Source organism: Schistocerca serialis, chromosome 12, assembly GCF_023864345.2.
Source record: "Schistocerca serialis cubense isolate TAMUIC-IGC-003099 chromosome 12, iqSchSeri2.2, whole genome shotgun sequence".
Classification (NCBI taxonomy): Eukaryota; Metazoa; Arthropoda; class Insecta; order Orthoptera; family Acrididae; genus Schistocerca; species Schistocerca serialis.
In genome coordinates, this window is record NC_064649.1 from 25,303,388 (window position 1) to 25,322,448 (window position 19,061).

Here is a 19,061-nt window from a genome sequence, read left to right on the forward strand (position 1 = left end):
GAAACTCCGATGTCTATCGTATATTGCGTGAGAACCGGTGCAACGCCCTAATTTTAGGAGACGAAGGATATGGCATTGCACCGTGGTTAATGACACCCTTTCAAAATCCAGAAACACCTGATGAGAGGGCATACAACAGACTTCACTCTAAGGAAAGGGTGATAATCGAACGGTGGTTTGGACAGGTGAAAAGGCGTTTCCCAATTCTCCAAAATAAAATAAGGCTTGCCCAAACAAAAATCCCCAGTGTGATAGTAGCCTGTTTTGTTTTGCACAACGTAGCAAAACATGTAGGGGATGAGGATTTTGAGGCACCTAGTGATGACAACAATCTTCCAGTACTGGGAGAAGAGGAAGCAGCAAACGTGCGTGTACGTGGAACAAATAGGAGACGGGAAATTGTGAATGTAATACGACAACTGTAATGTATGGGTGTCTGCCCAAAAATTGCATAATTAAACCCAATTTGATATTTTTTTGTAATTATTCCCTCATGAAAATAAAGCACAGTGCTCTGATGTTACGTAATAAAATGCTGTTTAGTGTTGTTTTTTTTTTTCATTCTCTATCATCGATTTTACTTTCAACAAAAATTGTTTAACATGTAACTATTTGGAACAGAGATACTACTGTAAATAGCTTTGGACACAACAGGTTAACATGAACTGCTGGAACCTTACTGTAATTTCTGTACTGTAACTTCAGCAGATTGATGGCACAAGTTTTTATTTTACTTTACCAAAATTGTTCCAAGGATGTGGAGAAGGTATTTGCCACGTGCTAGAGTGAATAAGTGCACAACTGTCTAACCTGCAGCATTTAAAATACAAACAAGTTAGGTTGAAGTGGGGTAAGTGTAACCACGTTTTGGCATAGTTCAACTTTGACACCAAATTGGCAATTTGTTATTGAAGATATGATTTTGAAATTTCTCATGCTTAAAGTTTGACTTACTGACTTTTAATAAATACACATTTTGTTTTTGAAAAAAAATAATAATATGGTCAAATAATTGTTTTCAAAATTTTGGGTTGTGAGATTACACTTGCCCCATGGTTCGGGGCAAGTGTAACCCCGCATTGTTGTACCCATACAGAGCATTGTAAAAGAGACTTGGGATAAGTGACCTGATTATCCAATTTTTACTGAATTTGAAGGTTTTTAAATTATTAAAATATCTTAAATTTTACTCAAGATATGAACTTTTTAGCACACGCCTCTTTGTATATTATGAAATACACAGAAAATGTTAGCTAAACAAAAAATAAGTGTTAGCCTAAACCATAAAACACTGAAACAGAATGCATCATAGATGACTTATTTTTGTTTTAGGCCAGTAATTTATTAGTTTAAATTCTACAAAAGTAATTTTTTTTCTTTACTGGGCAATTTAACAAAAATAATAAAATATGTAGCCTCAAGAGAAATTCACTTTATAAGTTCACTTTCTATTATTTTTCATGGAAATTGAACTAAAGTTGTAGGCAATTTGTGTTTATTGCAGAACTGCCCTAATTCAACTTATTATATTCACACTTAGGCCCTAACTATTATTCAGTCATTGAACGTTGTATGAATCAAACGTAACACCAAATGTCAGGTCTCCCTTGTGACCCAAAGTAGGCTCAGGCAGAACTGAATTTTGAGTATGTCACTCTCTCGCAGAGTGAAAATGTAGACATCCATTCAAGTCCAAAAATTAATTACCAATTTATGTCAGATTTGACAACTTCTGGTTAAAAATAACAAAGAAAGGAGTAAATTAACATGTGTGATAAATCAAAGATAAAAATACAGCTTCTTTAAGGCACCATAAGCCATGGTTACATTAACCCCATGGCTACACTTACCCCACTTCACCCATACTCTTTTTGCTTTACTTTACCAGAAATTGTTTCAAGGATGTGGTGAAGATATTTCCCAGGTGCTACAGTGAATAAGTGCACAACTGTCTAACCTGCAGCATTTAAAATACAAACAAGTTACTCTTTTTGCTTTACTTTACCAGAAACTGTTTCAAGGATGTGGTGAAGGTATTTGCCAGGTGCTACAGTGAATAAGTGCACAACTGTCTAACCTGCAGCATTTAAAATACAAACAACTTACTCTTTTTGCTTTACTTTGCCAGAAACTGTTTCAATGATGTGGTGAAGGTATTTGCCAGGTGCTACAGTGAATAAGTGCACAACTGTCTAACCCTCAGCATTTAAAATACAAACAAGTTACTCTTTTTGCTTTACTTTACCAGAAATTGTTTCAATGATGTGAAGATACTGGCCAGACCCAACAATATAAGTGCATACACTATTGTTAACATTTCAGATTGGATTATATTACTCTTATTGTTTTGTTGTAAAGACATTTCTACTGAATAATTTTTGTAAGAGGATATGGAATTTGGTGAATGAGGAATGAAAATGAACATTCACTTTAAAAAGCTGTTTTTATTAATAAAATTCGTTATGTAAATAAGACACTACACAAAATTTGTTTCATTGTTTGTCTTCTTCGCGCATCAATTTCTGCTGCTTGCGTTTGAGTATGTCCAATTGATACAATAGCACCAGCCTTTGCAGCTCTGGAGTAGACAAATTACGTGTCTCATCCGTTTCCATGCTTAATCGCCGACGTTTAAGCACACTCTCATGCCCCGAAGCAGACGATTGTGAAGGTACGACGACTTCGGGGCCCACGAGGTCCATATGGTCGGCTGGAAGAATTAGTGGTAGCTGCAAAATTGACTCTTGTTCATACATGCAGTCTGTGTCAGCTACCTCCGAATTCCTTGGTGATGGGATGATAGAGGTGGAACCACCACCTACTGCACAAGCTCCTAATGAAAATTAAAAAAAAAAGTAATAGTAGTATGTCAGGATTCAGTTTCTAGTTAGTAAATATACCAAACAGATTTACGCAGAAATGTGGGGGAGGTTCGTCCAATTTCATGCATAGTACACTGTGATACTTTCACTAAAAAGTGGTGATATAGTAAACGAAATTTACCAAACATTGTTTCATTTTCACATGTTAAAAATACATATTTGTCTGAATCACAATTTCAAAGCATTAAGCGCGTAATTAAAAAATCGAAAAGTATGGGACTTACCAGGAACTCTGGATAGTTGGGTTGCAGTCATCTCCGTCCAAAAACTTTAAAAATATCTGCTCCCAATTTTTCAGTGAAATCTTGATGTTTCCCGTCTTATTCACATCCGTTTTCGCCTTGATACGGGATTTCATATTGTGCAGTTTCTTCATTATCTGCACATCCGTTATTTCTTTCCCAAAATTAACCATATAACGGTGTTGAACTTCTTTAAGACAATCCGCTTTCTCTCTTCTTGAGGCCGGAGTTTGTGATTTGCTGATAATTGCGGGGTAATCTTTAATAATGTTAACAAACGCTAATTCTGAGTCTTCCATTTCGGCACAGAAATAACTTCAGAAAACTTTCGCTAACACAACACACGCGCAAAGTCGCTAACGAAACAAACTGAGAGTGAGTGAGAACCAAAGATGTTGGATTTTAATATCTTTGCTGAGAACTTACTCAGCAAGGAGGGGAAGTAGAGAGAAAGTACTCCAGGGTCAGAGATTATGCTTCCTAGTTTTTATTCATATGAAAGTGAGAACTTTCTTTGAGAATGTTCTTTTGCTCTGAGTATCAACTCTGGAGAATGTTCTCGTTTTTATTCATACAACCCAATCTTGTACAAGCCTTTTCATCTGTACTTTAACATACATCCATTTGAACCTGCTTCCTATATTCATCTGTTGGTGTTCCCTGACACTATTTACCCCAACATACTTCACTCCATTGCCAAACTCACCATTCCAGATGACTAATAGAAGGAATTGGTACATATGACACCACAAGGCACGTTCCTTTTTCCCTAATTTGATTTGATACCTTGTCAGTAATAACCCAGTACTATCAGCACATTTATTAGAGGCATTTTTCCTGCTTTTGTGGTCTTTATTGCTTTCTTTACTTGTGTCCAGGTTAGGTCGATCTCGACATCCTCTGTATTCCATGCTCCTCATTTTCCTTGTTTGTGTTTTCATTTGGGTTTAGTACCTCTTCAAAACCTTAATCCACATCTTCTTGATATCCTGCATGTTCCCAGTGTCTTTCCTTCTTTATTGACCCTCCAGATAGTTTGCATCATGCTTCTCTTCTTAGCCTTAACCACTCCATAGATGACCACCTCATGCGCCAATGTCCTTTTCCGCATTTTTTCCACCCATTCATCAGTTTCCTCTCCTCTGTTGCCAACACTCTCTTACCCACCTTCTTCTAAGACCTTTATGGAGAGGAACTACCTCCAAATGTAGTCCACAAACAGATCCGTGCCATATCAGCACATGCCTTTGTGTATCCAACTGTTCCTGCAAATGAGCTGTAAATCAGCACTCTCCTAATCACCAAGCATCACTCCATCAGGTACCACATAACCGCATCCTTTACTAGAACTTCAACTGCCTTCCACTGTAGCAAAGCACGTACTTCTCAAAATCATTCTCACCTCTCACAAACTTGTATTTCAGTGTACATTTAATGGAAGAAAGGTCCTGGGCTATCCTTGAGTCACACCTATCCCTAACCCCTTGCACATGGGTCATCTTGATGTGGGATACCCAGATAGGAGACCTGTCTTCATCCAGTCCCACCAGAGGCATATCTTACCCTATCACACCCAGGACAACCACCTGTGAATGCAGTTGCATTGTATACCAGCTGTAACTAGTGCACAGCTTTCTTCTTCTTCTTCTTCTTCTTCTTCTTCTAGCAAGTGAAGGGCTACCATCTATTGTGTTCTTTAGCAAAGGAGACCAGTGACAGCTTGCTTAGAGCACCAATGTGCTAGTCGTAAATTTGACTTCAAATGTGTTCTTTGTGGATCCTGTCCTCAAATATGAGATTGTCTGAATGATGCAGATGAGAATCAACCTTCCACCCCATTCTTCTATCCAGTGATCCCTCCTGGGTCACTCTCTCCTGTGAGTAACATCGTGATTACATCACTGTAGTTTATTAAATGTAAACAAGTGTTACTAAATGTAAACATGTGTTATTACACTTGCATTTTCTACAACCTTATACCTTTGTTCTTTGATAACCCTCTTTCTCTCCTTGTCAGTTTCTTTCGTCTACCTCCTTCAGCTACCTTTCACACTTTTTTGTTTTAGCATGTACCTGTGCGTAGTGATTAAAATAATTGGCCTGTACCATTTACAGTGCAGAAGTACCTCTGGTGGATGATGACATTGACACAATAACAGCAGAATTTCCACATTTTTCACAGGAACCTGAATGTCAAGTGGTGTCGACGTGTGCCCGGGGGTGTGAAACGGCTGATGGAACTGATGCCAGCTGTCAGAATCCATGGCAGCTTCAAGGAATGGGACCTGCCTGAAGACATTGTGAGGTGGGACTGGTGACACAAGTGCCCAGTACACGGCACGCAACTCGTTGACAAGACACACACACACACACACACACACACACACACACACACACGCACGCACGCAGTCAGCGGTGCTCGAAGGGAGTTGAGATTCTTGCAGTGGCAGCCAGCTCCCCGGTGAATGGCTGTCGCTCAGTGGGCGATAGTGTGTGGCGCGGCAGCGACCCTGCACCGGCAATTGTGAGAGGCAGGTGCCGTGCCTGAATTTCAACTGGCTGGCTCCCTGCTCCCCTGGTCAGGACTCCGGCTTGCTGATGGATTGGGCCCAGAATAGCCCTGTTGTGCCACAGCTTAGTGCAGGAGGCAGGTACAGCGACAGAAGCTCGAACTGGTTGCTGTAGCTGGCAGCTCACCTCGTACCCTCGTCAGCCGTAACATCCGTGTCTCGATAGTACTCCTGGGCTGCAAATGAATCTGCTACCAAAATTGAAGCCATTTACAAAGGATGGCAGCACACTTGTTATGCCAATGACCCACTTCATGTTTTTGACAACACTACAGAAACCTGTCGGAGAAATCCCCACGCTTCCACTGCAAGAATCTTATCACTGTGTTGGCAGATTTTACCGAGCTGAGCCTGGCCTCTCTCATCATAAATAGACAGCATGCTTACTGTGATTTTCAGTGCTTTACCATTATACTCGAAGTGATGCTACACTACCCCTGTCTGTGGGAATACCCAGCCCTCTGGGTTCCCACTTGGGATAAATCTCCAACCGAGATTCCAAAGCCATGTGTACCTTTTCATACTTACAGGACAAGTTTCCACCAGAAGAGTCTCAGGTGGCTTAACCCCAGAGGTTCAGAGACCACATTTATATCATTTTCTAGACTTCATCTTATGCTACTAGGCTACTTATTACTTCTCTACTTAATAGTCCATTATACCTGCGCCAGCGAAACATTGCACTTGACAGTTCGCTTTTTGTCAAGTTAGGTTGGCTATATTGTAATAGTGATTCAACTGCAGCCTCTATACACACAGCAGACGATACAGTTTTCCGCCCTGCCTCATAAATGCAAGCAATTGAGCAATTACAGAGTATATAAAAACTCGTTTTTAGTTATACTACAATGGCAGGAAGTAAACAACCGTATAATAATGCATGTAAAAGCATAACAATGCACATCCTTTCGATAACGGGGCAAAGAAATACAGAAAACAAGCATCTGACGACTGGTACTTTAAAATCAATACTATACATAGTTTACAAAATAAATAATAACTGAGATTGCAATAAATAACCAATATTAGTAATTTTTCATTCACCAGTTTACATCGATAATGATGCAATTCCATCCAGCTTGTGATCGTCACTGTTGTCCAATTCATCGTCAAAACAGTGTTCATCGTCATCAGCAAGACAAATCATTAACTTTTCATGGCCACGGATAATACCTTCTATTGTCTATGCTGCTCGTATAAGCTTCTTGACGTGCTCAACTTTTTTTCTCCATGAGGCTGCATTCACAGTCACAAGAGCTTCACGCAACAGCTTTTCCACCTCTATTATTGTTAAGGACTTGTTGTTGTTTCTTACGTACATTTTTACATCACTCCGTACTAACTCAATAGGGTTGAAATGGCAGTGATATGGTGGCAGCCTTATTACACTATGACCCTGCTCCTTGGCAATTTCGTCTACTACATATGTAGGTGTCGTAGGCTTATTTTCTTTAACAAGATAATATAATAGAACCTTTGTCATACTCATATCCGCTGCAATATTCGAGCCTGTAACCACTGCACCATAACTTCTTTCCGATCATTTGTGGTTGGGGCTTTGTTCAGTATCACCGAGTGATATGGAGCATTGTCCATTACGATTGTTGTAGGGATAGGAAATTGTTTTAAAAGGTTCCTGAACCACTCAACAAATCGTGTGTGATCCATATCTTCATGATAATCACCAGTGTTTTTTGATCTAAAAACTAAAAGTGCATCAGGGACAAAACCACTGGAGGATCCTGCACGGACCACAATTAATATAGCTCCTCTTCCCGTCGGCTGATGGCCGCTACTTCTGGGTGTGTTATCTGTCCAGCATTTACTGACAGCTTCCCCAGCATTAACCCACCTTTCGTCTAGCCAAATTATGGAATGAATGTCACTGCTCACAATTTTGTGCAAGAAAATGCTTTGAGCAGTAACAATATGTGCCCTTTCTAACAGTACTTTGCGTCTGTCTAGCATTTTGTGCCGGAAACCCATATTTTTTAGAACAATTTTTAGTGATGTTTTACCATCCCTGAAGAATTCACTTTCTTTTAAAGAGACTAATAACTTAGCTACAGTTGGATACTCTTTTCTGCTGTAGTAAGCATAAACATGCCTGCGAATTGCATCAGTCTGGAAAGAATCTAAATCTGTGATAGGACTAGGCTGCTTTTTCTTCTTTCCTGGGGTCGTTAAAAATGTATTATTTGATCCAGACAGCTCGGAATCATTACGGCTCACTTCAGTATCTTCCAAGTTTTGTAGTAATACTCCCTTACTTACTACGGTTCTTGCATTAATTCCAGGAGTTTTCGACGTATGTTTCACCACTTTATCGGGAGGAATTGATGGCTGTCCATGAATGCTTACATAGTAAAACTCACGAATTCTGCGTAGGAACTCCAGTGCCTGTCTGTTTAGCGGCACCCCTCAATGCAAAGGATTGTCACTAGGTGAACGAAGTCTTTTCGGTGGCATTTTCCAAGTATTTAAACTCACAATGTAACAAAAGTCACAACGATATAGAACACAGTACAATGAAAACATGCGGTAAACAAGATACAATTCATGTTGTTTAGACATTCCCTAAACAAAGCAAGCAACGCGCTAACTTTGACGTCACAGCACGTGAGTAACAGTAGTGCTCACTGCGCTGTGATTGGCTGGCGCCCTGCACTGAACGCCTCTCGTTCTTCACTTGTTACACTGTTATGCTGCCAACTTCGCACGCAAACGTCAAGTGCAATGAAACTTCGTGGCAGATTAAAACTGTATGCCGGACCGAGACTTGAACTCGGGACCTTTGCCTTTTGCAGGCAAGTGCTCTACCAGGTCCCGAGTTCAAGTCTCATTCCGGCACGCAGTTTTTATCTGCCAGGAAGTTTTATATCAGTGCAAACTCCACTGTAGAGTGAAAATTTCATTTTAGTCAAGTGAAATGTTTCAGCGGCCCGGGTATAGGCTCCCATCACTTTGTGCATTTATCTTTTGCTTCCTGCTAATCATGCCCATTGGCAAGTCTCTTCATGCCCTTGCGGCTTGTTCCTTGGCCTTATTACTTCACAATCTCTAGGAAATACATTTCTTATCACCACACTATCTATTTATTTTCAATGCTAGGTACCTTGCCATGTTCATGTATATATAACTTATCCTTCCACACTTAAAACTAAAAATAACGCTGTAGAAGTTCTCCCTTGTAATAGGTTGTCCGTAAAAAATAGTCTCCTAATTTGATTTTGCTTTGCTCTTTTGTTGTGGTTAATGAAAGGAGTTTTACCAATGCTAGAATCCGATAATCACAGGAAATGCTTGGCAGTGAGAAGTATGGGGTAGTTTAAGCACCCTTGTCATTTGTATGTGTAGTTGATGAATGTTAGGGTTCTGGTTTTACATGTTTTGGAACAGATCCTTAATCTCAGAAGTTGGCAATCTATTATAGAGCATTTGTAAAACAACAAGATTAATAATTTACTCCTCCACACTTTTTGAACTAATGCTGCTGAATTTTTAAATCAAACACTCTTCAAATAGTCCGTTCTTATATTTCTCAAATTTGACATAACACATTTCTTCTGATCTTCATGAACACATTTTTAAGGGAGTGCAATGAGACATTGAACAATCACACCTCCACACGTCCATCCACCATAGACACATGTTAGAAACTTTCTTAAGTCTCCCCTGCCATATTATGACTAGACTACATTTCATCTTCAGAGAGTAACATAAACCAAAAATGGAAAAGTTCTATATATAGAACAATTGAAAGCCAGGGTGGAATGTAAACAATATTGTGAAAGGAAAGTTGCTACTCCCCATATATCGGAGATGCTGTGTCGCAGATAGGTCCAATAAAAAGACTGTCACAAATATAGCTTTCGGCAATTAAGTCCTTTGTCAAAATTAGACAACAAACACACACGTACAAACTCACACAAATACATATCTCACACACCACTCTAAATTTGATGAAGGCCTAACTGGCCGAAAGCTATATTTGTGACAGTGCTTTTATTGTGCCTGTCTGCGACTCAGCATCTCCACTATATGGTGAGGAGCAACTTTTCTTTCACAATATTGTTACAAAAGTTATGTATTGACAGACCACAGGTTATAATTTAACTGAAATGATAATACATAGAAATGTCGAGCCCCACTGATGAGTCCTGACAGGGAGTGGAAGGACTGGAAGACTGCACGTTGAAGAACTTACTTGGCAGGAGGTGTCGTGGTCGTGGGCTGCCTTCTGTGCACTTGCTCCACTGAAAAGAGGGCTGTAGGGTGAGTTAGAATATGGAACTCGGCTGGGATCTCAGGGTACACTGGATGCAATCATAAATCATTGCATGAGTATATGTACATTGGAAGCACCCGTGGCACATCCATTTTATAAACAGTTCTATTTACAAAATCTACTAACTGCCTTCTTAGTAGTGTAACTTCTCATAGCTCCCTAAGTCCCGATATAGCAGAGGCAGGTGCACCAGACTAAGTGTTGACTACATGAAAATGAGTCTAAGTCCCCTTGTGGCTACACAGCACTGCACTACAATCTCACAGCATCATAACTCCGGCTAAACCATATCTGACCGACTGACCAGCTGCTACGTCACTGCCATCAATCCCCCAACACTATGGCGGTTAGCCTTTATATAGGCGGTAGTGCACCCGGCACCACTTGTTCTAAAAGTTTCCAGTACTCTTGAGTATTGCGTGTGTGTCACGCGGCAGCATGTGATGCCTACGTGACAAAACAGGCCGTACTCCGCTATGCTCGCTGTGTCCAAGGGTTGTGGCTTGTAACGGCTCTCAAGCCTCGTGATGCAGTGTAGTCCGCTCTTGTTAGCAGGGTAAACATTTCACATAAGCTAGGCCTGGTCATGTCCGCCTCGCTGATAGTAAGAATTTCCAAACCTACATCTTACTTGATTTTTAACCCCGTTTTCTATCATTAGCGACATCTCCCTTCCCCAGGGGAAAATTTTCTAAGCTCGGACTCTCGAGGTTAGGCTACAAAATTTTACATTTCTATGTGCGGTGCCAGTGAAATTTGCAAGACTTTATTTTAAAACATGGTTTCACATCATAAACTCTAATACAAGGACATTGTCATAAAAATAGAAAGCACAATGTAAGTACAACTGACATTTGGTTGTTTGTTGTCCACACTTGTCGCGGTAACTTCCACAAGTCCAGAGCTTTACATAATATTACCAAGGTTTCACATAATTTTTTTAAAATGCATGATAACTTTAAAATTTCATACACATAGTTTACAACACAACACAAAAGAAAAGGAATAGGTAAAAGGTTACATAAAATATTATACAACATAGTTTATCATTCAACTTCAAATTACGCTTGTACATAATTTTTAAGTTGTATTTTCATCTCCTATCTGTTTTGAGTACCGACGACTCCACTGTATTTGCACGTGGTTCGATTTGTTTAGTGAGTTGTGGCGTTTGACTTTGCTCTCTCCACTGCACTCAATAAGGGAGAGGAGTACGTCATGTATACTTTAATTCATACTCTCCACCATCTTCCTCCTCTCCATACTGTACAGAATGGAGGGAAGGAGCGTATCGGACACTTCTTTTATGGTGGCTATCTGTTACCACCGTATTTGTCACACACACTTTAGCACAGCAATTTCCTCCTGCTTGACACAATCTTCTGCCACACACTCGACAATACTTAAAATAGATACATGAGCAACATATTATAATAATTACAACTAGGGTTACTTAACCTGTGTATCCCCACACGGAATACATACTTTGTGACCATCCTCGGAAGGTTGTTCGCTGCTGGTATTCTATTTCGCTTTATAGTCAATCTATTTTGTGACTTGTTATCTTTAGGTTATCTAAGTGTCTTACACTATGTTCTAAGGGTAACAATACAGGTATTTTTGTGACTCCTGCTTCTCCTCATTTATCATACAACAGTCTACATCTAAACTTAACATAGGTACTACGTCATTCTTGCTTACATTAGTACAATTTAAGTGGTCTGCTTGTAGCATGACTTATGCACCATATCCTTTGGACTGGCTTGTAAATGTTAATTTACGAGTATCTCTTATGATAAGATCGTTAGGGGGTAACTCATTGCACAATATTGTTAAACCCTTGTCCTTGGGTGCGACGTACAGCCATTCATTGTCGTGTATCTACGTCCAGATACTTTCATTCAGTATGATATACTTCTGATTGCAATCTTTTGGAACTTCTCTTATAGGGTGCAGCATACGAGCTTTCACATTGCTGTGGTCATAGGTGAACATTAAAACAAACCTCTGCTTGCAAATATGACTTTTCAGCATTACCATTGTACAGTGTAACTGGTCATGGGACAGTAGCGAGTACTGTCGTTTCGTATCATCAGTCGGCAAGTAGTTTTTCTCAGGCTCTATATAAGCGAACAATTTCTTTGCCTGATCATACTCCGTGGGTAAATGGCCATATTCTATATAACATATATATGTTACTGTCCACTAAAGGTACATTTAACATCTATATCTATTATACGAAGTAACAGATACTGTTGGCCGAGCAGTGTGGCCGAGCAGTTCTAGGCACTTCAGTCTGGAACCGCACGACCGTTACGGTCGCAGGTTCGAATCCTGCCTCGGGCATGGATGTGTGTGATGTCCTTAGGTTAGTTAGGTTTAAGTAGTTCTAAGTTCTAGGGGACTGATGACCTCAAAAGTTAAGTCCCATAGTGCTCAGAGCCATTTGAACAGATACCATTGGTCCTTCGTGAGTTCACTGGGGAACTTTTTGTCTCTTAAATCATCTTTTATCAGTTCTAAATACTTGACCACCTGCACGGGGTTAATCAAGTGTGGTTCTAATAGACCTTTCTGTGTGTTCGCTATTGCAGTGACTAATAAGTCATATTCCCTCTCGAGTTCATTGAACATATAAGTAATCTCCATTATTTGCTCTGTAATAGAGAATCAGGGCATGTTGTACCTTCCTATTAGTGCCATTCTCATAATCCTCTACATGCATACTTAGTTTTCTTATTCCTTCTGCAATGATCTGAGTATTCTTAGTTACCTCATTAATTGTTTGATTCACCCCTGCCAGTGACGCTCTCACAATGGTCACTTGTTCTTTGGACAATCGTAACAGCTCTCTCTGCTGTTCCTCGAGTACGTGTATTTTGGCTTTGAAGAATGCCGCATCATCTTCATCTAATGTGCCAAACAATACCTTACTTGCCTCCCCTATAAGATTTAATCTTCCTCTTTTGACCCTCTGTTGTTCATGCCTAGCCAACTGATCAATCAACTCTTTTGATCTAGAAATTTTACTCACATGCCATTGCACGGTTTGCTGTACATTCTCGCACTCTCCGGTGCTTAACTTTGCCTGATTCAGCTTATGCATGCAATGTGTTACCGCTCAATTGGCAACCACTTGCATGTCCTCAAATTTGTCATGCAGTTCCTTGAGGTTAAAATAGCTCACCACTCTCCATGTAGTGCTGTACAAACTCATATTGCCCTGGTTGTGGTAGTAAATTCCCGGCACTGACTGGAATTTTTGCATTCGTACATCTTGCGGTGGCGCTTCTCATCCCCCTAGGCTGATCTGCAAGATACTCCCGACTAGCTCTGTCACCCACAGTGCCTTCGTCCTTGGCATCTGTAATAGAAACATACTTGTCACTCTTCTGGTCCTTTATCGCCTGTGATCCTTCTTCCTTCTACATCACGTCTTCTAATAAATGTTCACATTTCCGTTCAGTAAAATTCCTTCAGCCTATTAGCATGCACTTTTATACATTTCTTCCCTTGTAGCCGAATTACTGCATTAGGTTCTTGCACATCAACCACAGTAAATGGCCCTCGCCATTGGCTATCTAATTTCTTCAATTGTCCCCGACGCACGCTCTTGTCATACAGCAATACGCGATCATTCCTTCTAAATTCCCTCGGGTTTTGTGTTTTGTAGTAGTTATTCTTGTTTCTTTCTTTGCTCACTTGCGTTGCCTCACAGGCATCTTGGTGTAACATTTGTAGTCACTGTCGAATCTCTGTCACTGATTTGTCATAACTGTAGATTACGTTTGCTGGTTTCTTTTGTAGCCATCCCGGAAAACTGCGCTTCCTGCCAAAGAAAAATTTGAATGGTGTGTATCCCTTGGTACTATGAGTAGTAGTATTGTACACAAAACATGCAAATGCAACCCATCTGTCCCAATCTGTCTGGTCCTGGTTCACATTGTGTCGCACCATCTCCGTCAGGGTACGGTGTGTACATTCTAGCACTCCATTGGACTGCGGATGGTACACTGTCATTTGTATTTTCTCTATTCTCAGTAGTTTGCAGACTCATTTCATGGTATCACCTATGAAATTGCTCCCCATGTCACTCAACAGAGCTGTCAGGAACCCAAATTTTAAAATAAAGCTTTCCACCAATTTTCGTGGAAGCATATCTGCGTCTTGCCGAGCTATTGGTTCAGCTATTACTAACTTTGTGAGAGTCTTGAAAAGTCAAAATATATTTGTTCCCAGACTAGGTAATGGGTAATGGACCCACTATATCGATATCACGGCGCTCAAATATAAATTCTAGGGTTGGAGTTAGCTCTAGTGGTTGCTTAGTCTTAGCTTGTGTGATCTTGTTCTTTTGGCAACTTTTGCATGTCCTTATGAACTTCTCTCTGTCAGCTTTTGTACCTGGCCATGTATAATATTGTTTTATTTGTTCATACGTCCTTCCCATTCCTTGATGGCCTACTATGGGAGATGTGCAATTTATCCTCTGCGCTCAGAACATTGTCTTTGTTTATCTGGGATGTGTTACTGCCTCCGCTTATCTCTGTCACGTCAGCTGTCTCTTTGGGGTCTGCTGTCTCAGCTGTCACCTCTGTCTCAGTTATCTCATTGCTATTAGAGTCCTTGATTGTGGTCTTATTTGCGGTGTCCCCTCACTTATCTTCTTGCCTGTCAGTCTCGTTTGTGTCCCTCTTTGTAACCTGTTGTGTTTGTCGCCGTCTTGTACACTCTGAATGCGTGATAGCGTGCTGGCCACGCAATTTTGCTTTCCTTCCTTATGTAAGATTTGGTAATCATATTCTTCCAACTTTAACCGAAGCTTCATTAATCTTGATGATGGATCCGTAATGCTACCTAGCCACATCAGTGGTTTATGGTCCGTGAGTATCTTGAACTTCCTTCGAAAGAGATAAGGTAGGAAATACCTGTCCATACTATGGCAAGCAACTCTCGCTCTATTGTACTGTAATTCAGCTCTGCCTTCTTGAGAGTACGTGATATGTATGCAGTTGATAAATCCTTTCCCATTGGACCTTGACTCAAATATGCCCCTAACGTGTACTTACTGGCATCACTCGTTAATGAAAACTCTTTAGTGAAGTCTGGACAATGTAGTATCGGTGGCTTGGTTAACGTCTCTTCCAATCTTTGAAGTGCCTCTTCCTGCGCTTCCACCCAAACATACGGAACTCCTTTCTTTAATAGTTCGTGCAGGGGTTTCGCAATTTTGCTAAAGTTGCTCAAAAATCTTTGGTAGTATCTGATCATGCTCAGATAACTTTTTAAGTCAGCAGTTGTCCTTGGTCGTCGATACTTTCACATTCCTGCTACTTTAGTGGGATCGGATTCCAGACCTTCTGCTGTCAAAACGTGCCACAAAAACGTAACTTCCGTCCTTAGGAATTCACATTTGTCAACTTGCAAGTTTAGATTTTCTTTCAGTAAGTGATCAAATACTTCCTCAAGTGACGCACCCACCATCGTTGCATGAGACATCAGGAACTATATCGCTGATATCACTATTTGATTCTCCAGATAGAGGATTATCCTGCAGTAATATTTCAAGCACTTCGTCTTCGGAAAGGTGACGAGACATTTTCCACTAGATGCAACACACACAATAGTAGTGTCCACTTGTATGGAACAAATAACTGTCGGCTTATAAAGTATTGGCAACGATCACACTTTACAAGAATAAAACAAAGGAAATGCAGCAACAGTTGCGGATTCAATGCAGCATTATTGGGTAATAATACTGCAAGAGAGAAATGGGGTCGCATTTAACCCCAATGGTATTCAGTGGTTCTCTCTGATTTTCTGCAAAACTAAATATTTTCAAAAAGTTGTATTAATATATTACGAACCCATTACTTAATTCAGGAAAAGTCTGAATATTTCATAATTTTTAGGAATAGGAAATAAGGTACATTTTACATAAAATTACGGCCTGGGTTCATTATAGACCCCATGGTATTAGGAGGGTTAACCGTTGGAATGTGGATGGAGCTGTCTTCAGGCCCATCGTCATCCTATTGTATTCATAATGGCCTGTAGGTGTGCTAAATGCCGTCTTTTATCGATCCCGTTTGTCAATCAGGACTTGATAGTACCCTTTCTCAAGATCTAGGGTTGAGAAATACTTTGCGTTTCCTAGGCTATCTAGTATTTCATCAATTCTGAGCAGTGGGTAGACCATATTCAACGACGTATCATTTAATTTCCGATAATCGATAACCACTCTCCACTTTTGTGTGTCACTGGCGTCAAGCTTCTTTGGTAGTAATAACCGAGGGAAGTTCAATGGACTTGGTACTCGGTGATATTGTGCCGTCATCCAGCATGCTGTTTATTTCCTTTTTCAGTGCTTCCTGCTTTGCTTGGGGGATTCGGTAAGTCCTCTTGATTTATGACTGTCCCTTCTGCTTCAGGTACTAATGGAATCTGGTGTTTCAGTACAGTGGTGTAGGTGAGCACGTCTCCCAGTAAATGAAATACATCATTATACACCAAACACAACTCCTGTATGTCTTCTTGCTCTTCTTGGTTGAAGTGCTCTACACACGTTTTCTTTCAACAAGGTCTGCCACAGTTTTCTCCTGCCTTTCTTTCCATGCGGTGCACGTAGGATTTTACAACTGCTCGGTGGCGGAATTCGTTCCACTAATACTGGTCTAATCTCTTGTTTTGGAATTACCGCTTCACTCCCTAGTTTTCGTGTCACGCAAACTTTTATAAATCTTTCTTCTTGCGGCCCGATTCTTATTTCTTCAGAGTCCTTCGGGGCTGGAGACATGTCACTCCTACTCATCGTGACCTTACATTGATTCTTTGCTCTTCTGTATGGCCATTTACTTTGCTTAGTTTCATTTTCCTTTGGTTTCGTACAACCCTCTTGGGACAGCACAGGCAGCGGCCGGCTGACGCCCCTTACCGTGTATTTGTCTTGATCAATACCCTCATTATCTACGTGGAATGGGCCTCTGTCATTCGTTTGCGTTGCGGCGACTGTTTCTGTGCACAGTGACCTTGGCCGGCTTCTTTCCAAACCTCGTTACAGCTGCGTAACTTGCTCGTAAAGTCTTCCTGTTTCCATCATTTTATACAGTTTCTCTATTGATGGTTGCTTCTTTGCGTTCTTCTCACAACTCTATCCATTTGCCTCGTACCTGCATTCTTCTATGGTCATAATCCAACACCACTTTATTTTTGTCCACGAACTCCCGTCCCAGTAAACCATCAAATGGCAAATCAATACACTCATTCACTACTTGGAACTGTGTGACCCAGTTGCTTCCTTCACCGTTGCTGAAATGTACTGACGCAGGACCCTCTGTCCTGACTTCTTGGTTGACGATGCTTTTTATCATTACCGCCCTTCTAGGATCCCACTGCATGTTTTCCTTCAGAACCTTGGACTGTATAAGGTTAATATGGGCACCACTATCTATCAGTAACTTTGTTTCAGAGCCTTTCGCATCCTTGCTCTGTACGCATATATAATCATTTTTCCCCGTGCGGCCAGCAGCTCATATGATTCCTGACGCAGCGTAATGGAACTGCAGCATTACGCCCGCTGCTTGTTTCCTTGCACATTTTTCCTGTGTATGGTAGCCCACTTACTTTCATGACAATCACGAGCATGGTGTCCCGTTCGGTGACACGTGAAGCATGTCACTGGCTTTGCTCTAGCACACGGGGGCAAGTGTTCCGTCAGATTACATGCCGTACATCATACTGGTCAGGGACACTGCGCCCATGATCCAGTCCCTTTGAAATCACCAACATCCCTTTCTTTTATGGGTAGCCGACTACGTTCTGTCGTTTGGGGAATCTCCTTTACAGTGTCTGTCTTCTGGACAGTATACTTTTTGCTGCACTCATGCTATACGTGCCCTTCTTTCGCGCAGTTAAAACATTTCATGCTAATTCTTTTCTTCGGCCAGGCTACAGTTGCTACGTGGCGCATATCCCTTTCCGTGGTTATTGCACACTCCTCGGTAGCTGCTAAATCAATAGCCTCAGACAGGGTGATCCGTTCACCTTGGGCCTGTATAACTGTCTTTAGGATTGGAAGGAAAATCAGCATTTGCCATATTTTGTTGTTTTATTGTCAGCAAAATCAATTTTCAGTCACTTAGTGATTTTGCTGACAATAAAAGCTTGTGGTTATAGCTTGATACCAGTGTCTACCAATTTTAATTGTATATTATAGCACTGAGGATGGTCACTAAGTGACTGAAAATCAATTTTGCTGACAATAAAACAACAAAATACGGCCAATGCTGATTTTCCTTCCAGTTCTATCCACTATTTGGTCGTGGTGCGCACAACACGCCATGGAGTCGCCAATCAATAACTGTCTTTATCCGCTCATCATACAACCCTTGTGTAAACATGGCCCGTCCTAACTTCCCTATCAATGCATTGCACCCCGCAATTTATTCATCATCCATGACCCTCTTCATTGCCTCTCGAAAATGGAATTGCATTGAATCCATGCGAGAGCCCCATTGAACCACGCTTTCCCCCTTTTCTTGCCTAGTATTGAACATGGTGCAGGCATAGTAATCAATAGTGCGTTTATTTTCATAATTTTCTAACAAAATTGCCCTCACGCCAGACCAAATTTCTGTGTGATCTCTAACTAATAGCTTACTGCGGGTGGAGCCCGTTATTTGGCCAATAATAAACTTTAAAAATACTAGCTTATAACTAGGATCTACTAAGTTGTAAGCGTCATCACAATATAGTATGAAGTCGGACAGTTTTTCTCTGTCCCCCTCCAATTTATGTGGTACTAACTTGGTGGCCTCACTATAACTTAAATATAATCTGTTCTCAATGAGGTTTATTTGCATATTCCCACCTGAGTCTACTGCGTCAGCATTTCCCATCTTCACTAACCTTGTTTCTTGTGGCCTGTACGGCGAACTCGGCGCTCTCGATGGCACCACATGGATCTGCCCGCAACAAGTGCGGCACGAGATGGATCAGCTGCCGCAGTAGCGCAGACCTGCGACCTTCTGATCCCGCGACGGCACGATGCGACGCTGGTGCTGTGTTGGCGTGAAGCGAC

The 19,061-nt window shown here is 41.0% G+C and overlaps 1 protein-coding gene across 3 annotated transcripts in view; it reads left to right on the top strand.

Annotated features, from left to right (window-relative positions):
* LOC126428472 (F-box/LRR-repeat protein 2-like) overlaps nucleotides 1–19,061 on the top strand; it is a 135,433-nt gene that overhangs the window by 110,098 nt on the left and 6,274 nt on the right. For 2 of the 3 annotated variants that reach the window (XM_050090409.1, XM_050090408.1), the window contains exon 12: nucleotides 5,307–5,429. The exons of the other annotated variant lie outside the window; for it this stretch is intronic. In XM_050090409.1, the coding sequence (XP_049946366.1) occupies nucleotides 5,307–5,429 (123 nt within the window). The remainder of the gene's footprint in view (nucleotides 1–5,306; nucleotides 5,430–19,061) is intronic. 3 annotated transcript variants of the gene reach the window in all.